The sequence below is a fragment of the Nipponia nippon genome, unplaced genomic scaffold (assembly GCF_047370975.1).
Source record: "Nipponia nippon isolate SJK-2023a ecotype South Korea unplaced genomic scaffold, ASM4737097v1 scaffold_2, whole genome shotgun sequence".
Lineage (NCBI taxonomy): Eukaryota > Metazoa > Chordata > Aves > Pelecaniformes > Threskiornithidae > Nipponia > Nipponia nippon.
The window spans coordinates 59,263,607-59,279,142 of record NW_028262336.1 but is presented as its reverse complement, the minus strand read 5'-3'; the positions used below and the strand labels follow the sequence as shown (position 1 = coordinate 59,279,142).

The following is a 15,536-nucleotide window of genomic DNA, read 5'->3' as shown; positions in this document are numbered from 1 at the left end:
TGGAAAATGGGTGCTACAGATTAAACATCAGCACCACCAGACTGATGGCTGGCTCAGCTGTGGCACAGCTTTTCTGTTGAACTTGCATTTTGGAAAGCTCTCAACAGGATCTGACAGAAATAGGAGCTCCCACACACAACCATGATCCCGTCACAAAAAGCAGACAGACACAGAGAACTGCACTGAAAGTAAATGAGAGACATATGTAAGAAAAAACTGATAGGAGACAGTATATTTAAGCCCGAACAATCAGGAAGAGCAGTGTGTCAAATGCTGCAATCAGATGAACAGAACTTAGGACGTTCAAGATAGCAAACAGTGGCACAACATCTTAGGGTGCTGCACCTCTTATACAGATACATGGTACGTCTGAAAGTGCCTATGCTCCCATATGGACAGGCACTAGAATTCCAGCATAGAAATTGGCAATGGACGGTAAATCAGTGATACTCAAAATGAGCAGAATAATTTGACCACTGATCCCTTTGATTCAATCCCTGATCACCTAGCAATATCCCTTGCAGGTTTTAACATCCGATCCTACTGGACATAAAACATAATCCCAACAGCGATATATGATATTTGTGAGACACCTGACAGTGAAGCCCCACTTTAAACCGTGTAACAGCCATGATTATGGCAAACACACAATTGCCCTCTGCATTTTAAGAGACAGAGCTCGCAAAATGGTTTTAGTTCACCTAATATTTAGGTACATCCAGACAAGCAGAAGAAAGCAGGATTAGGAACCTCCTAGCTTATGTTTCAAAACTCCTACCCAAAAGCTGCATCTGAGGTTAAAGAGCAAATAACATCCCAAAATACCAAGGTTCCTCACATTATGTGGGCAGCCTGAAAAGCTCCACAGAAATGCAAATGTAATCAGTTATTCAAGACGGAAAATTATTTATTGATAACAACTCATCTCTTACATTGTTTCTCAGCATTGAGATAAATGATATAAATACATTTCACAAGTATGAACAATATGTTAATGGCTAATGCTGAAAGCAGAATGTGGCAGGAGATGAAACAGTGGATACTGGGTTATCCCCTTCACCTGACAGATGAACATACTTGCATCTGCAATTCCAAAGCATAGTTCTTAAATAAATCATTAAATATATTGAGCAGGACTGGCTACTCTTCTGCAGTCCAAAAAACATATGGAGCATTAACAGGAATTAAAATCTATGCCCTCTGAGTTTACTAACAAGATTCATTGTACCTGAACTTAGCTGCATAGCAAGTCATCCAGTTCAGCTTCACCTGTATCATCACTGGAGAGAGGTAAGGACCTCCTGATTCAAACTAACCTAAGGTAACTGTATCAAATAAACTGTAAGAATTCCGTCTCCATCCCCCCTCCGAACCATTCAATGCTCTCCACTGATTCTGGCACAAGTGTAGAAGACTTAGTCAGACTGGACACATACCTTTTCGCTAAAAGCAACGTGAAATAAATCTCACCTCGTCCCAGAAAGGACCTGACAAACTCCTTCAGGAAATACCCTTGTCAGGTCAGAGAGAACCTAATGAGCACTTGAGAGGGTTTCCTGCCAGCCAGCTACATTCCTACAATCAGCGGCTCACTACTGTTTACAGGGAGGACAACTAATGGCATATGCAGAAGAGTTAAGACGCAAATCAACCTGTCAATCAGCAGACAGGCACTGCTATCCAAGCATCTCTGATAAAATATGAACATATGATAGTGAAGGAAGGAAGATCAAAATGCTCTCAAGTGTGTAGATAAAAACAATATATGTCATTATTCTGGTAAACTGTGTAAGATGAAGCTTTTGCTTCACAGCTTTGCAGATGTACAGCAAAGAGGGAAGTATAGCAAGGGGAAGCTGATAATGAGAACGTGGGAGTTCTAAAAAGGGAGAAAAAGAAAATATAGAAAGCATCTGAACCTGCAAATATTAAGTGTGGGCCCCCACAAAAATAATGCACTACAACTGCAAGATCAGATTTAGGTGGATTAGATTTGATTTCTTATGATCTACTTTTGCCCAAAATAGATTATGTCTTTCTAATGCACTTATTGAACTTCCTGCATCTTTAAGGGTTTGGCTGCTAAATCTGCCTGCTAAAATTTGTCCACTGGCATCTCTTCTGAGGCATCTTACTCCACGTCTGGATTTTGAGAGATCCTGAACATGCCCACAGTTGTATTTAAGCGCTCTTCAGCACTTGGTGTGTTGGCCTCAATATTTTGGGAGATTTCACGACAACTTGCCCAACAACTTGTTAGTGAACAAACAAAATCAGCTAACATAGCCAAAACAGGCATATTCAGTTTGTTACTGGAAGGCAGGAAGGTGAACAGACAAGGGGCAAGCATATAGGTACATGGCTGTGCAACCCAGAAAAGACCTAGCAAGCATAAGATAACATACAAAGGTAAAGAGCTATGGTTACAAATGCTCTCCCTTCATAATGGACTTTCTCTTTCTGTCTAAAAGGTCAAAACTAAAACCTCCATCAAAACTACAGAAATACTAAATATTCCACAACAGTGTTCACACCCTCAGTGTTAACATAATAGCAGCACAGATATAAGAACTTAAGTGCAGTTGACAGTCAAATATTTAAACTCTTCCTTGAAGTAGGTCAGTATTTCCAGGCAACCAGAACATAAAAACAAAACAAGTGATTATAACAAATCTCCAGCAGAGTCTGGATTTATGAAATGACTGGGCATGATGCAAATGTTGGCCACTGCACTGGAGAGACTGGCCTATTTGTCACTCTAGAGAAATTGTAATCAGACAAGAATAAAATTGTAATAAAATAGCAGAGATGGCAGATATTTCCCACCCCTAAAATGCATACCTTGCCCCTGAAAACGCATGTTTTGCCAGTTCAAGACTGTCCTTTGACTATACGACATGGCCTTAAGGAAGCGGCTGACCGCGGCAGAGATCTTCACCTGCAACGCTCTTGAAACAGAATAAAACATTGCTGCTGTCGGAGCAAAGAACTAGGTGGTAGTTTGGCGGCTTATAAGGGTTAGATATCCTCAGCAGTCCACAGGACAGAACACCCTACTAGCTGGGTAGCTAGCAGCTTTCTATGGAGAGGCTGTGTAGCTGTATCCTAGAAACAGCAAGAGAGAAAGTTGTTCCTCTCAGCTTACCTCTTGCATGCACCGAAAGCTCTTAGTTTGAACTTCCCTCATTCCCACTTCCTAAAAAAAGAAAAGCTTAAACCAACTCATTCAGAAACATGCAGGTCATGTTCCTCAAACTAAATCTAAGGCTTGCTTTATCAGATCTTTAAGAATCAAAGATGTATTTGTATATGTGCATTTCGTCAGTTGAGCTCAATATTAGGGCCACTCAAGCTCCTGGAACAGGATGCTGCTGTTATGCCCTCGGCACCTCCTCTCCCCTCCACACCACAAGCACCTACCTAGGGAAAAGCTATAAGCTAGCATCTTTTGCACATTTGCATTGGGGCTGTATTTTGGGTGTGGGTCAACTTTTGTGCTTTACATACATCAGAGGAAGCTACTGTCCATACCTAGGCAAAGTTATCAGTAAGAGTATTGGTCATCCTTGGGGTTTTCAGGCCCCTGAGCTGGGAGATGGAGATCGGATGCAGAATGAAGCCCCAGTTGTCGAAGAGGTGGCAGTCACCGACCTGCTCCTCCACCTGAATGCTCACAAGTCCATGGGGCCAGACAGGATCCACCCGAGGATAATGAGGGAGCTGGCAGAGGAGCTGGCCAGGCCACTCTCCATCATTTATCAGCAGTCCTGGTCAACCGGGGAGGTCCCAGATGACTAGAAGTTGGCAAATGTGACGGCCTCTACAAGAAGGGTCGGAAGGAGTATCCGGGGAACTACAGGCCTGTCAGTCTGACCTCAGTGCTGGGGAAGGTCATGGAACAAATCATCTTGAGTGCCATTACGCAGCACGTGCGGGACAACCAGGGGATCAGGCTCAGCCAGCATGGGTTTATGAAAGGGAGGTCCTGCTTCACTAACCTGGCCTCCCTCTGTGACAACGTGACCCGCTTAGTGGATGAGGGGAAGGCTATGGATGTTGTCTACTTGGACTTCAGTAAGGCCTTTGACACTGTCTCCCACAGCATTCTCCTGGAGAAGCTGGCTGCTTACGGCTTGGATAAGTGCACTCTGTGCTGGGTTAAAAACTGGCTGGACAGCCAAGCCCAGAGACTGGTGGTGAATGGAGTCAAATCCAGTTGGCGGCTGGTCACAAGTGGTGTTCCCCAGGGCTCAGTGTTGGGGCCAGTCCTGTTCAATATCTTCACTGATGATCTGGATGAGGGCATCGAGTGCACCCTCAGTAAGTTTGCAGATGACACCAAGTTGGGTGGAAGTGTCGATCTGCTGGAGGGTAGGAAGGCCCTACAGAGGGACCTGGACAGGCTGGATCGTTGGGCCAGGGCCAACTGTATGAGATTCAACAAGGCTCAGTCCCGGGTCCTGCACTTGGGTCACAACATCCCCATGCAACGCTACAGGCTGGGGGAGGAGTGGCTGGAGAGCTGCCTGGCAGAAAAGGACCTGGGGGTGTTGGTCGACACCCGCCTGAACATGAGCCAGCAGTGTGCTCAGGTGGCCAAGAGGGCCAATGGCATCCTGGCTTGTATCAGGAATAGTGTGGCCAGCAGGACCAGGGAGGTGATAGTGCCCCTGTACTCGGCACTGGTGAGGCCGCACCTCAAGTCCTGTGTTCAGTTTTGGGCCCCTCACTCCAAGAAGGACACTGAGGTGCTGGAGCGTGTCCAGAGAAGGCCAACAAAGTTGGTGAAGGGTGTAGAGCACAAGTCTTATGAGGAGTGGCTGAGGGAGCTGGGGTTGTTTAGCCTGGAGAAGAGGAGGCTGAGGGGAGACCTTAGTGCTCTCTACAACTACCTGAAAGGAGGTTGTAGCGAGGTGGGGGTTGGTCTCTTCTCCTGAGTAACAAGCGATAGGACGAGAGGAAACGGCCTCAAGCTGCGCCAGGGGAAGTTTAGGTTGGATATTAGGAAAAACTTCTTCACCGAAAGGGTAGTCAGGCACTGGAACTGGCTGCCCAGGGAAGTGGTTGAGTCCCCATCCCTGGAAGTATTTAAAAGAAGGGTAGATGTGATGCTTGAGGACATGGTTTAGTGGTGGACTTGGCAGTGCTAGGTTAACAGTTGGACTTGATAATCTTAAGGGTCTTTTCCAGCCTTAATGATTCTATGATTCTAAGAGGTCAGTGTCCTGGTTTTTAGCATTTTCAGCTCCTCACTTTACGTTTATGCCATTCACTGAAATGCACTCTCCCTGGCCCAGTGTATGGAGGCTCCCACTGTCTTGCTTCTACATCCTGGTGAGACAAGGTCAGGCAGAGTGTACTGCTGCAGGGTGGCAGCAGGGTTCGCATCGTGCTTCTGCTGCAGATCTCTTCTGGGTACAAACATGACTGGCCACTAACATAGCTGCATTAGTGCCAGCTACCAAGTGAAAAGACTTGAGGCTGAAGGTAAGCTGTGGAAACTTGTTCACCTCCCCAACTATGTAAAGTGAAACAAATTGTTCTGCTTTTCATGAACTTAATTGCTCTCAATATATGTGGTTGCTAAAACCAAGCCTGAACAGCGTAAATCCTGCAAATTGGGCATAACGCTGAAGCCATGCATTTGGCTTGCCAGTTGCATTGCCCTTACTGTGTATATACACAAAAAGCCCACATACCGAAAAGGCCTAGTGTTGCAGGGAGAGAGGAGAGGCACCTCTTAGACTGCTCTTGGGCAGAGCAACTACCCTGCAAATGGGGAGCATGCTGGATGACACAGCAAGGGGAGATTTGGCACTCAGACTTCTCCTGCTTCTCCGTCAAGGTAGGCCTGTCCATCCATAAGGATCACGTAAGCCTGGATGAGGCGTCTGAGTAAGTCCTACCCAGTGGCAGGGAGCCTCTTTCTGTCTCTATTTTCATCTTCCTTATCAGCCAACATTAGTCAGAAGGAGGAGGGAAAACCACAAGAAGACGTCTAAGTCGTCTTCATTCCCTGGAGTCCTCCAACACTCCCATAGTAAAATTAAGGCCTCCCAGACAGAGCTTGAGAGCACTACTCTAGTAAGTACTGCTGGAGGACTGGTCTGCTAGTGGGAGGAACGCCCTGGCTAAGTCATGCTGTGCTAGCTAATAAGCAGTTCCATAAAACACTGATCTATATCATGGTTGTCAGGGTTTTCAATTCTGGTTTTCAGTTCTGCTGACTAGACAGCATGTGGAAGGTGGAATCTGGAATCACAGTATCAGGCAGAATTGAACAATACATGCTATTCTTTCCTCTTGTATAGTTTCTTTGGAAATGTACTCTGACAGAATCAAGTAGATCTGTTATTCTTCTTTCGGCCACCTCTAGCAATAATCACAGTCTCAATACCAACACAAAAATTAATTTGGGGACATTGCTAGGTCTTTCAGTGGAGATTAACAGTATCTTCTTTGGCAGTTAGCCAGAGGCATGTTAAACTGCCTACAACTGCTCTCATGACATCCTATACAAATGAAAGAGCTTAGTAATAAGAGGCAAGCATTTTTCTTTTCCAGTAGTGAAGCTCAGGCACTTAGAAAATTTGCCCTACACTGAATAGCAAATAAACTGCATACATATAGGTGAACAAACAGATGGGTTCTCCTGTGCATTGCAGCTGGCTACATCTCAGCAGATTAGCACAGACATCCCTTGCTACTACAATAAACTCTACTACCGAAAGAAATGGCTCCCTATCAGTCTAACAGAAGAGCCTCTACTACATCTCCCAATGAGTTTACTCACTATCAGCCTGGCCCAAACTGAAGTGAAGGACAAAGACACAGTAACATGAAGAGAGCCACATTTTTCTGAAGCTCAAGGAGGGAACACTAACTTCACCAACAGATTCAGAGAGCTACTTTCTGCTTTCAGTTTTCTGTGCACCAAGCTCACTCACAGAGGAAACTGAGTAATCCCAGGTAGTTTCCTTTTGAATCACATCTAGTGACATTTGTGTTCTGGAAGGAATGAGACAAGCTCATTTCTTCTGGTTAGAAACGTCTTATCCTGCCAGCACATTTTGGGACAAGAAGACTCTGGTCTATTCGGGTAGTAGTGGGAGATAAACACAACCCAACTCCCCAGAGACTGGTGTTGCCAGCAAAATAAGGCACCTAAGAAGTGAAGCGGTTGCAGGGCAAGTCATCGTGTGGTTATTTTAGAGGCCATGAGTGGGATCTGCTGTGCCCTTGTGAGGATTTGGTAACACTGCTCTATCTTTTTTCTCCAATGCTGGAATTGCTTTCACTTGCGGGTTGACAGAGGGGAGGAAGAAGAGAGAATACTTTGGAAATTGTATGAAACACACTGCCCACATCAAACTCTCTTCTCTCCTCCTCTTGAGTTTTGCAGAAAGAAATTAACATTTAATGTAAAACAGCCTGCTTTGATAGCTGCCTGAGTGCCCCATTAAACATTTTCCACACCTCAAGGGAGACAAATACCCAGTCGTAAATTCCAATTTGTCATGGATTTTCGAAGTCACAGGTTGACAGAAGAAGCAGTTATCACTCTCTGATCAGTATGCAGAGACCATTACACTCTTTCTAAATATTCTTCAATGGACACAGCAAGAGTTAGAGAGTAAATTTAAAAAGCAAAGCCCTTTGGTTTTGAACATAAGGCTCCTAGAAAAATGTTAGCAGAGATTATTTCACCAACATAGCACTGAGTCAGTAACAAAATGTAATTCCCTGCTGGACGAGTGCCATTATTTGTTGTGATTGTAGTTATCACTATTCATCTTCTATTTACATACCATGTAAACGTATACCATATTTTGTAACAGCACACCGAAAACAAAGCCCCTGCTTAGAAGAGTTTTAACACTTCTGCTCCAGTGATGAATTTAGTTCTATCAAACATTTAACAGCGGCAGCAATGTGTGCATCCTGAAATTATCTGGAGCAAGCACTTACATGTGCGATCCACAACTCCAGCCAGAGGTGGTGAGCACTGGAGGACAGTAACTGCAAAGAAGAAGTCACCCTCCCATCCTCCAAGTCCAACATAATAACACAGAAAACTAAGTAGCCAAACAAGATTTAACCGTTATGACTGCGAATTTGTAATCTCCAGCCTTCAACCTCCATCCCTGGGTGATGGAAATGAGGAAGAGGAACAAAGAGAGGAGACTAAGATGATCGCAGGTTTGCAAAGGTTATGCACACAAAGCAATTTTCTGCAAGCTGGGCTCTAATGCCTTTGTAACTTCCCTCCATTTAAACCAACTAAGAAAGAGTTTTGGCCGTGATCCAGCATTCCTAACTTAAGCACCTGCACTGAATCTAAATTCTAGGTGACCTGTGAAACTGTCCTCCTAAAGTAAGTGCCTAATTTCCCCTGTATTGCCAAACAGGAGAGTTGCCCTTAAAGGCCTCCAGAGGGAGGCCCTATTGACTTCTCTTTGCTAAGAAACCTTCCCTCTTTACCTATCAAGACCCTGGCTGCTCTTACAGGCAGACCTGCAAACTCCATCACAGAGCAACACAAGTCTGCAGTTCTCCAGTGTGTTTCATTCCTCGACACATGCTGCCAATCAAACTCAACAGCTTCTTTCAATTTATTCAAAGAATCAGGTCTTTTCCCTTTCTACCATTTGACTCTAGAAAGCAATATCTTTTGAGGGACTCTCCAAAACATCCAGAATTTCTAAACAAAAGCTGTCTTCTTTCTGCAAAAACAAGCTGCATCTCTCTTCAGCTTTTTACTTTAGCTTGCATCATCCATTGCTGTTCTATCGTTTGATAAGTGTTGCCAACTATGAGCCACTGAGTCATTGATTCAGCAGTGGCTGTACGAGAACAGGTCATCTGAGTCCACACCACTGGGCAGGCGGGAGGAAGAAGGCCTGGTCTGCGCACCAGCTGTCAAGCAGTCAGCATAGCAGGAGAACAGTATTTTCCCCCACATCAGATTACTGACATGATCTGCCTGCGTAGGCTGCTCCAGGGGACCTCCCAGTGGACACTGCATGCAGGCTGTTGAACCTCCTCCCGATGAGCTGGCCTGAGTAACAGTGGGCTTTGCCTGCTCCTGCTTTCTCTCTGTCCTGGAGATCTTGCATCATTAATTGCTGCTTGTATCTAACAGGGGACAGGTACTTCAGCAGCCAGGAAAGCAGCACATGGAGGATATATGACAGAACACACAGGATCCTACTTGAATCTTTACTTGGTCACTAAACAGTACGTAACATGAGATAGAGGGCTTTTCTGTACTACTGTGAAGGAAAATCCCTGTTTCAAGTTGCTGACTGTTAAAATTTGCTGTCATTTGCTGTAGTCTGTGTTTGAACGCTGTAGTCCATGTTTGAGGTGGCTCTCTTGCTGGGAGAGCTGGCAGGAAAGGGAGCCCATCACGGCGCAGAGGACCTCTCTGGCACTCGGATACGTCCCATCTCGCAGAAGGCCTCTTTCAGAGCTACAGAGTACTGACCAGCAAGAGAAGAGTCGCTGCTCTCTGGCAGCCCTGGGGGAGCACACGACTGCAGCTATGTTCATTAACCTGCCCTACATACAGAAGCATCTCTGTCGAAGACAGCATTTGCATCAAAGTCTGCCTCCACGACACCACAAGGAAGAGCGGGGTGTGGGGAGAGATAGAGAGAGTCTGGTTTGGTCAAAAGGTGGTAAAACTGTTGAAGTGATCAGCATAAAACGGATGTGGGGAGAAAAGCTGTCATTTATTACTTCCTTATGTGACATTTATACTTCGACATTTTTCCAGAAACAAAAAGTCTAAGGAAACAAAGTAAAAGTCATGTCCAATCGCTTGTGTTTCTCCTGGCATGTGTCCTGGTTTCGGCTGGGATAGAGTTAATTTTCTTCTTAGTAGCTGTCATAGTGCTATGCTTTGGATTTAGTATGAGAATAACGTTGATAACACACTGATGTTTTAGTTGTTGCTAAGCAGTGCTTACACTAATCATGGACTTTTTCAGCTTCCCCTGCTCTGCCTGGTGCACAAGAAGCTGGGAGGGGGCACAGCCAGGACAGCTGACCCCAACTGGCCAAAGGGCTATTCCATACCATATGGTGTCATGCTCAGTATATAACTGGGGGAGTTGGCCAGGGGGCAGTGACGGTTGCTTGGGAACTGTCTGGGCATTGGTTGGTGGGTGGTGAGCAATTGCATTGTGTATCATTTATTTTTGTATATTCTTTTATCATTATTATTATCCTTTTCTGTCCTATTAAACTGTGTTTATCTCAACCCACAAATTTTACTTTTTTTTGCTTTTTTTTCCCGATTGTCTCCCTCATCTCACTGGGGAGGGGGGAAGTGAGCAAATGGCTATGTCGTGTTTAGCTGCCTGCCGGGTTAAACCACAACAGCATGACACCTTTCTGAGAAAACAGCTTTCCTGAACTCATACCCAGCAACTTTCATGACCTTGATACAAATCTCTCAATCTTGGTTCCCTGTCACTCGAGTTAGTGAGAATCTTAGTTTTTATCTCCAAAAATAGCAAGTGTCTAGTCCCATCTTGCTCACTGGGGCTGGGGGATGTTCAAAAAGGTGACTTGGTGAAGTTTAAAAAAGGCCAAAAAGGAAGAAAGCTGGGCAGATTAAAAACATATAAGCAAATTATTTTAACCTCCTGTTTTGTTTTTCTTTTTTAACTGGGGGAGGGGATCTTTTCCTAGGGACTGCTGGAAGGTGGAAACAGGTGAGCTGCTACCAGGGACTAGGCTTCTGCAGAGGGCTGTAAGGACGCATCGTTCACCTCTGCTCCCAGCCAGACAGCTGTGCCTCAACAGGTGACAGAGTTCCTAAGCTTCCATGTTCGCTGCCCCAGAGGGATTAGGCCAACATGTGCCTTTGATGCAAATGCAAAGGCAAACTACTCCCAAATTAATCTATGTAAGTGTCACTCAACAGTAATCCAAACTCTGCAGTAAAAGGAACAATCCTGACTTTTACTCTGGCACAGCATAAGCAGTACAAAGGGCAGTGCACTTTGCTGGGACTCCCAAAAGAGCATAAGTGATATTAACAACAAAGGTGCACCTTTTCTCGTAGTCATGTCTACTTTTTCAGCAGCAGAGAGGGATACGGAAAATTGCAAGGGAGGAGAAACATTCCAGAATTAATATTCCAGGACTGGTATTCGTTAATATTTCGAACAGCTTCTGTAACAGGTACTTCTTTCTTTTCAATGTAGGAGTCACGAGAGCTTATTTCTAAACTAATTTTGTTTGGTAAAGGCGAGATTAACCATCCTTATTAGCACTCTTTTACTTAACTGCAAGAATAGTCCCTTACTAGCCCTCCTGCCACCCTTCTCCCTCAACACCAGAAGTGTTCAGAGTTAAGGACAACTACAGGCAAGCAAGGCACTAGGCACAGCCTTAGGTTAGCAATGCCTACGTGTGTGATTTGGCTAGGTTATTTTTGGTTTTGTTTACAGAAATAAGGCCGTTTTACTTGTGTTCCCATGCATGCATATCTACTGGTGTGGGAATATCCCAGGGAGAGATTTCTTGTGCGATACGAGTTTGTGAAATAATAAGCTGAGTCTGCTGATGTTGAAAATGCAGCCTATTCTGAGTTCTTTTTAGCATTTTATTTTTTTTTTCACATGCCTTTCTTGCAATAGGAGAGTTGCGCTCTGCCTCGGTGCTTACGTCAGCCCAGAGGACCCCTCCCAGACAGCCTGTGGAATCAGAGTGTAAGCTTCTTGGCACGTGTTTCATTTCTGTTAGACTTAGAAGCATCAGAAACAAAACTAAAACCTGCTCTCTTGGAAAATACATTCTTCTCTCAGTCCTCAGAAAACCTTAGCCTTAGCTACCATGAGATAGCTGGCACTGAGAGAAAGGCAAAACAAAAATTCTGTAAAGCTGGATTCTGAGCACATAAATGTTGGTGCAAAAGTCATTCAGTTTGATTTATGGATACCAAGGCTGTGGTCTAAATGTATAGCCCAGATAATTTAAAAAAAAAAAAAAATCTGAAGGAGATAAATGACCTAATGCTCCATCCATGAGCTTTGGGCAATAGTGAAGTCACAGGGAATGATGACACTTGAGACAATAAATAAAATGCATTTGCTTAAAAGTAAACGTTCAATGGAAAGGCTGCCTCATTCTTTAGAAAAGCTAACATAGCTCAGGATCGCTAACTCGCATGTCATGAAACCTCACAGACCTAACTCAAATGCAGAAGCCTCAGGCCTCTATCCTTCCTTGGCTCAGTGAAGATTTAATAGATTAGTTGAGTTGAGGTCTCATTGCTAAAACCAAATTAATGCCTGAAACTATACACTGGTGTAGTTGACCGCTCACACCGGGAAGTGTTCGCATAAGGGCTTGCAAACCAAACACTGCTTGTGACGCTTACAAATTCACTTTGCCATGCGCTGTCCTTCCTTTAAAGCATAAAACACGAACAAGCCCGGAGCGTATGTGTAGACCTATAAAAAATGTTGCTTACTTATAGAGCAGTGATTTACTGCGGGACCCCACCGATCAGAGCGGATTCACTTTCCCCTGAAGGTACAGGACTGTAAGAACTCCCGCAGTTCTGAGTACAGAGATGGAGACACCAGCTCCAGGGGCAACTGGGAGCTTCTTCATGCTTGGAGTGGAAACGAAAGCCCTCCACAACGGACCCGCTCGCTGCCCTGCTTCCACACCTCCGCTCGCCCAAGCCCCTGTGCCTGGCAGGGCCCCACCGCCGGCTGCCGCCACGGCGCTCCCCGTCCCCGGCGCCCACCCCGCCTCACCTGCTGTACACCAGGCACTCCATGTGGTTGATCTCCTTGTCGGAGCGGTAGCGGCTGTAATCCTCCCACAGGTCCTTGATGGCAGTGACTGCCAAGATGAAGAGCACGGGGGCCAAGGCCAGCTCCGGCTGGAAGGCGTTGACAGCCGGCACGAAGTTGAGGAGCGCGATGAACACAAAGTAGACGTTGGCCAGGCGGTGGAACTGCTCGAAGAGGTTCTTGGGCAGGAAGGAGAGCGCTGTGTATTTGGTGGTCTTGAGGCGGTTGCTGGCCAGGACTGTCCTCTTGGACTTCTCCGCCTCGGCCTCAGGTAACAGCAAGCTGGAGCGCACCAGCCGCGTCTTGCTCTCCTTCTTCTTCCTCCGCCTCCTCTTCCTCTGCCTCTCCTTCCCCTCCGGCAGCACCTGGGGCGCTCCCTCTCCTCCTGCCGTGCCCTGGGACATCGCTGCCGCTCTCCCAGCCGCCCTCGCCCGGGCAGCGCGGGCAGCTCCCACCGCCAGGCACGGTCCTAAGTTATCATCCTCCGCCGCCCGCCACGGCGCTCCTTTCCTCTTCCCCTCCGGGGGGGAGGAGGGCTCTCTCAAACCCACTCCTAACCGCTCTGCCGGGACCTCGCTCGCTTTCTCCTCCTCCTCCTCGACCGGGGAGGGGACATGGGCAGGCGGCGAGCCGAGCCCTCCTCCCGCGGGCCTCGCCCCGTCCCGCTGGCGGGCCGGGCCCCGGGCCGGCCCAGGGCGCGGGGGACGCGGCGGCCGCCGTCCCGTACGCCATGGCGGCGGGGGGGCGGCGGGGGCCGCGGGCGGGAAGCGGAGAGCGGCGCTTCCGCGCGCAGCCGGCCCCAACGGCCGCGCCGGCGCCCCGCTCCCCCGGGCGCGCAGCCGGCGCCCCCGGGTACGGACCCCCGGGATGCAGGCCCGCGGGTGACATTTTGTCGCCTGCTTTTGACTGTGCGTTCCGTGTGGGGAGGAGGAGGAGGAGGAGGAGGAGGTTTGGGTGTAGAAAGAAAAAATTTCCACTGAAGTGTTCGCGGCTCTGCACTGGCCTTTATCCAAGGTCTCCGAGCAGCGGCCGGCGGGAGTTTTTATCATCTGACTCATTTCAAAACACTTCACGTTGTGAAGACTGGAACTGTGTGCCGCGATCATTCCCGCCTCTGCGCTTAGCACAGGCGACGCACCGCGATGCCCCCTGACTCCCCGCGTCTGTCTGGTGCGCCAGTTCAGTCGGTGGCGGACGTGGCGCTTGGGACAGCCCCACAGCTGGCAGCCAAAAATGAGGTTTCTGATGGAAAGTGTTAGGTGCCGCCAGCCCCGCGCACGTCCAGGCGGCGGTGCGTTACAACGCATGTTTGGTTTTACGTGGATTTTTCTGTTCCCTCGTGGCAGGTCTTTCCAGTGAGGGAAAGAAAATGCTACAGCTTGCGCTGAGGTTTGTGCTCCACACGTTCTGGAGAGAGATGGCGTTGCGGGCGAAGATGGAGAGTGTGATAGGTGGACTTAAAATGCGAAAGAGAGAATCATCCAGATCGAAAGACACAGTCTAAAGTCACGAGCAAATAAATGTATGCAGATGTTTAAAGAACAAATAATATGAGAATAATGAAGATTATTGCTACTGGACATGACATGAGACTGCAGCATCACTTTAGTTCGGGATTTAACAGCACACCCTTTGAGTATGGGGTTCCTCGGGCAGCATAAAAGGCTGCCGCAGGTCACTCCAGGCTGTGTCTAAACTGTAGGGCAGATGCATTTTGTGGTGTGACCTTTGGTCCTGATCCTGTGATATCCCCAGGTGGGATCATATTGAGTACAATAGCAAGCCCCTGGTACTTGGCAGCGGGTTTCTTGTTATCATGGAAAACAGGCATAAAGTATACATGTCTAGTCTTGATATGAAGTCAGGGCAGGACTGGGGCATCACCTGGGTCCCACAGTTCAGATGCTTCCATGACAAAACCAAGAAGTGAAAGCCGTTGCTTCTGAATCTCACAGCCTGTAGTTATAACACACTGCTCTATCTTCATCCTTCCTTCCCCTTTTTGCAGTATGTTTGTAGTTGCTTTTAAATGTGTGTAGATAATTATGAACCCCTTTCAGGCCCTGAGGCACAAGGTGAGTGCTAATTCAGCACATGGCCTGATAGTGGTACTGTGTGAAGCCACAAACCCTTTACCAATCCTGCTGGCAACTCTTCCCATGATACTGCAAACCTAGCAGGGATATTCTGTGTTTCCCAGCTCTTGGAATATGGAATCAACAAGGTTTTAGTTTGCGCAAGGGGAAAAGGGACAATTGGCCTGGGTTTCTTTGCTAAGTCTGTTCCTTTGTTGATAAGGGAAAAAGTACTTATCCCATACAGGAAAAGGAGAAAAAGTAAAAAAACTCCCAGTTTTAACTTTTGGTGTCCATTTTTTGCCTTGGTTAACCAGTTCCCGACTTGCTTACACTTGGGGTTAACTTCATGGGTAAGCTGGAATGAACAAAAATCTTTTTCCTGTTCTTCAGAAATGCCAAAATGGGATACAGAGGTCATGGTATCACTCTGCAGTCTTCCCAGAAACTGAGCTTCACTCACCCGAGGGCTCCTTGCTGTCAGCTGCGGATACTCCACAAAGCAGGTTGCTGGACCTTTTGGCCACTTGCTGCTGGCCTCTGTGACCCCCGTTTTCTGCAGCTCTGGCTCACCCCGGGCCCCTGGGCCCTCAAGCACCATTCAGGCTTCATCTTTTCTCTGGAATTCCCTCTACCTTAGATG

General features: G+C 47.0%; 1 protein-coding gene across 1 annotated transcript in view; it reads right to left on the bottom strand.

Moving 5' to 3' along the window:
• The window catches only part of ATP10A (ATPase phospholipid transporting 10A (putative)), a 117,391-nt gene extending 103,875 nt beyond the window's left edge, over nt 1–13,516 (bottom strand). The window contains exon 1 of the mRNA XM_009472562.2: nt 12,780–13,516. Within this exon, the coding sequence (XP_009470837.2) occupies nt 12,780–13,222 (443 nt within the window). The 5' untranslated portion in view covers nt 13,223–13,516. The remainder of the gene's footprint in view (nt 1–12,779) is intronic.
• Nucleotides 13,517–15,536: the final 2,020 nt, after the last annotated feature.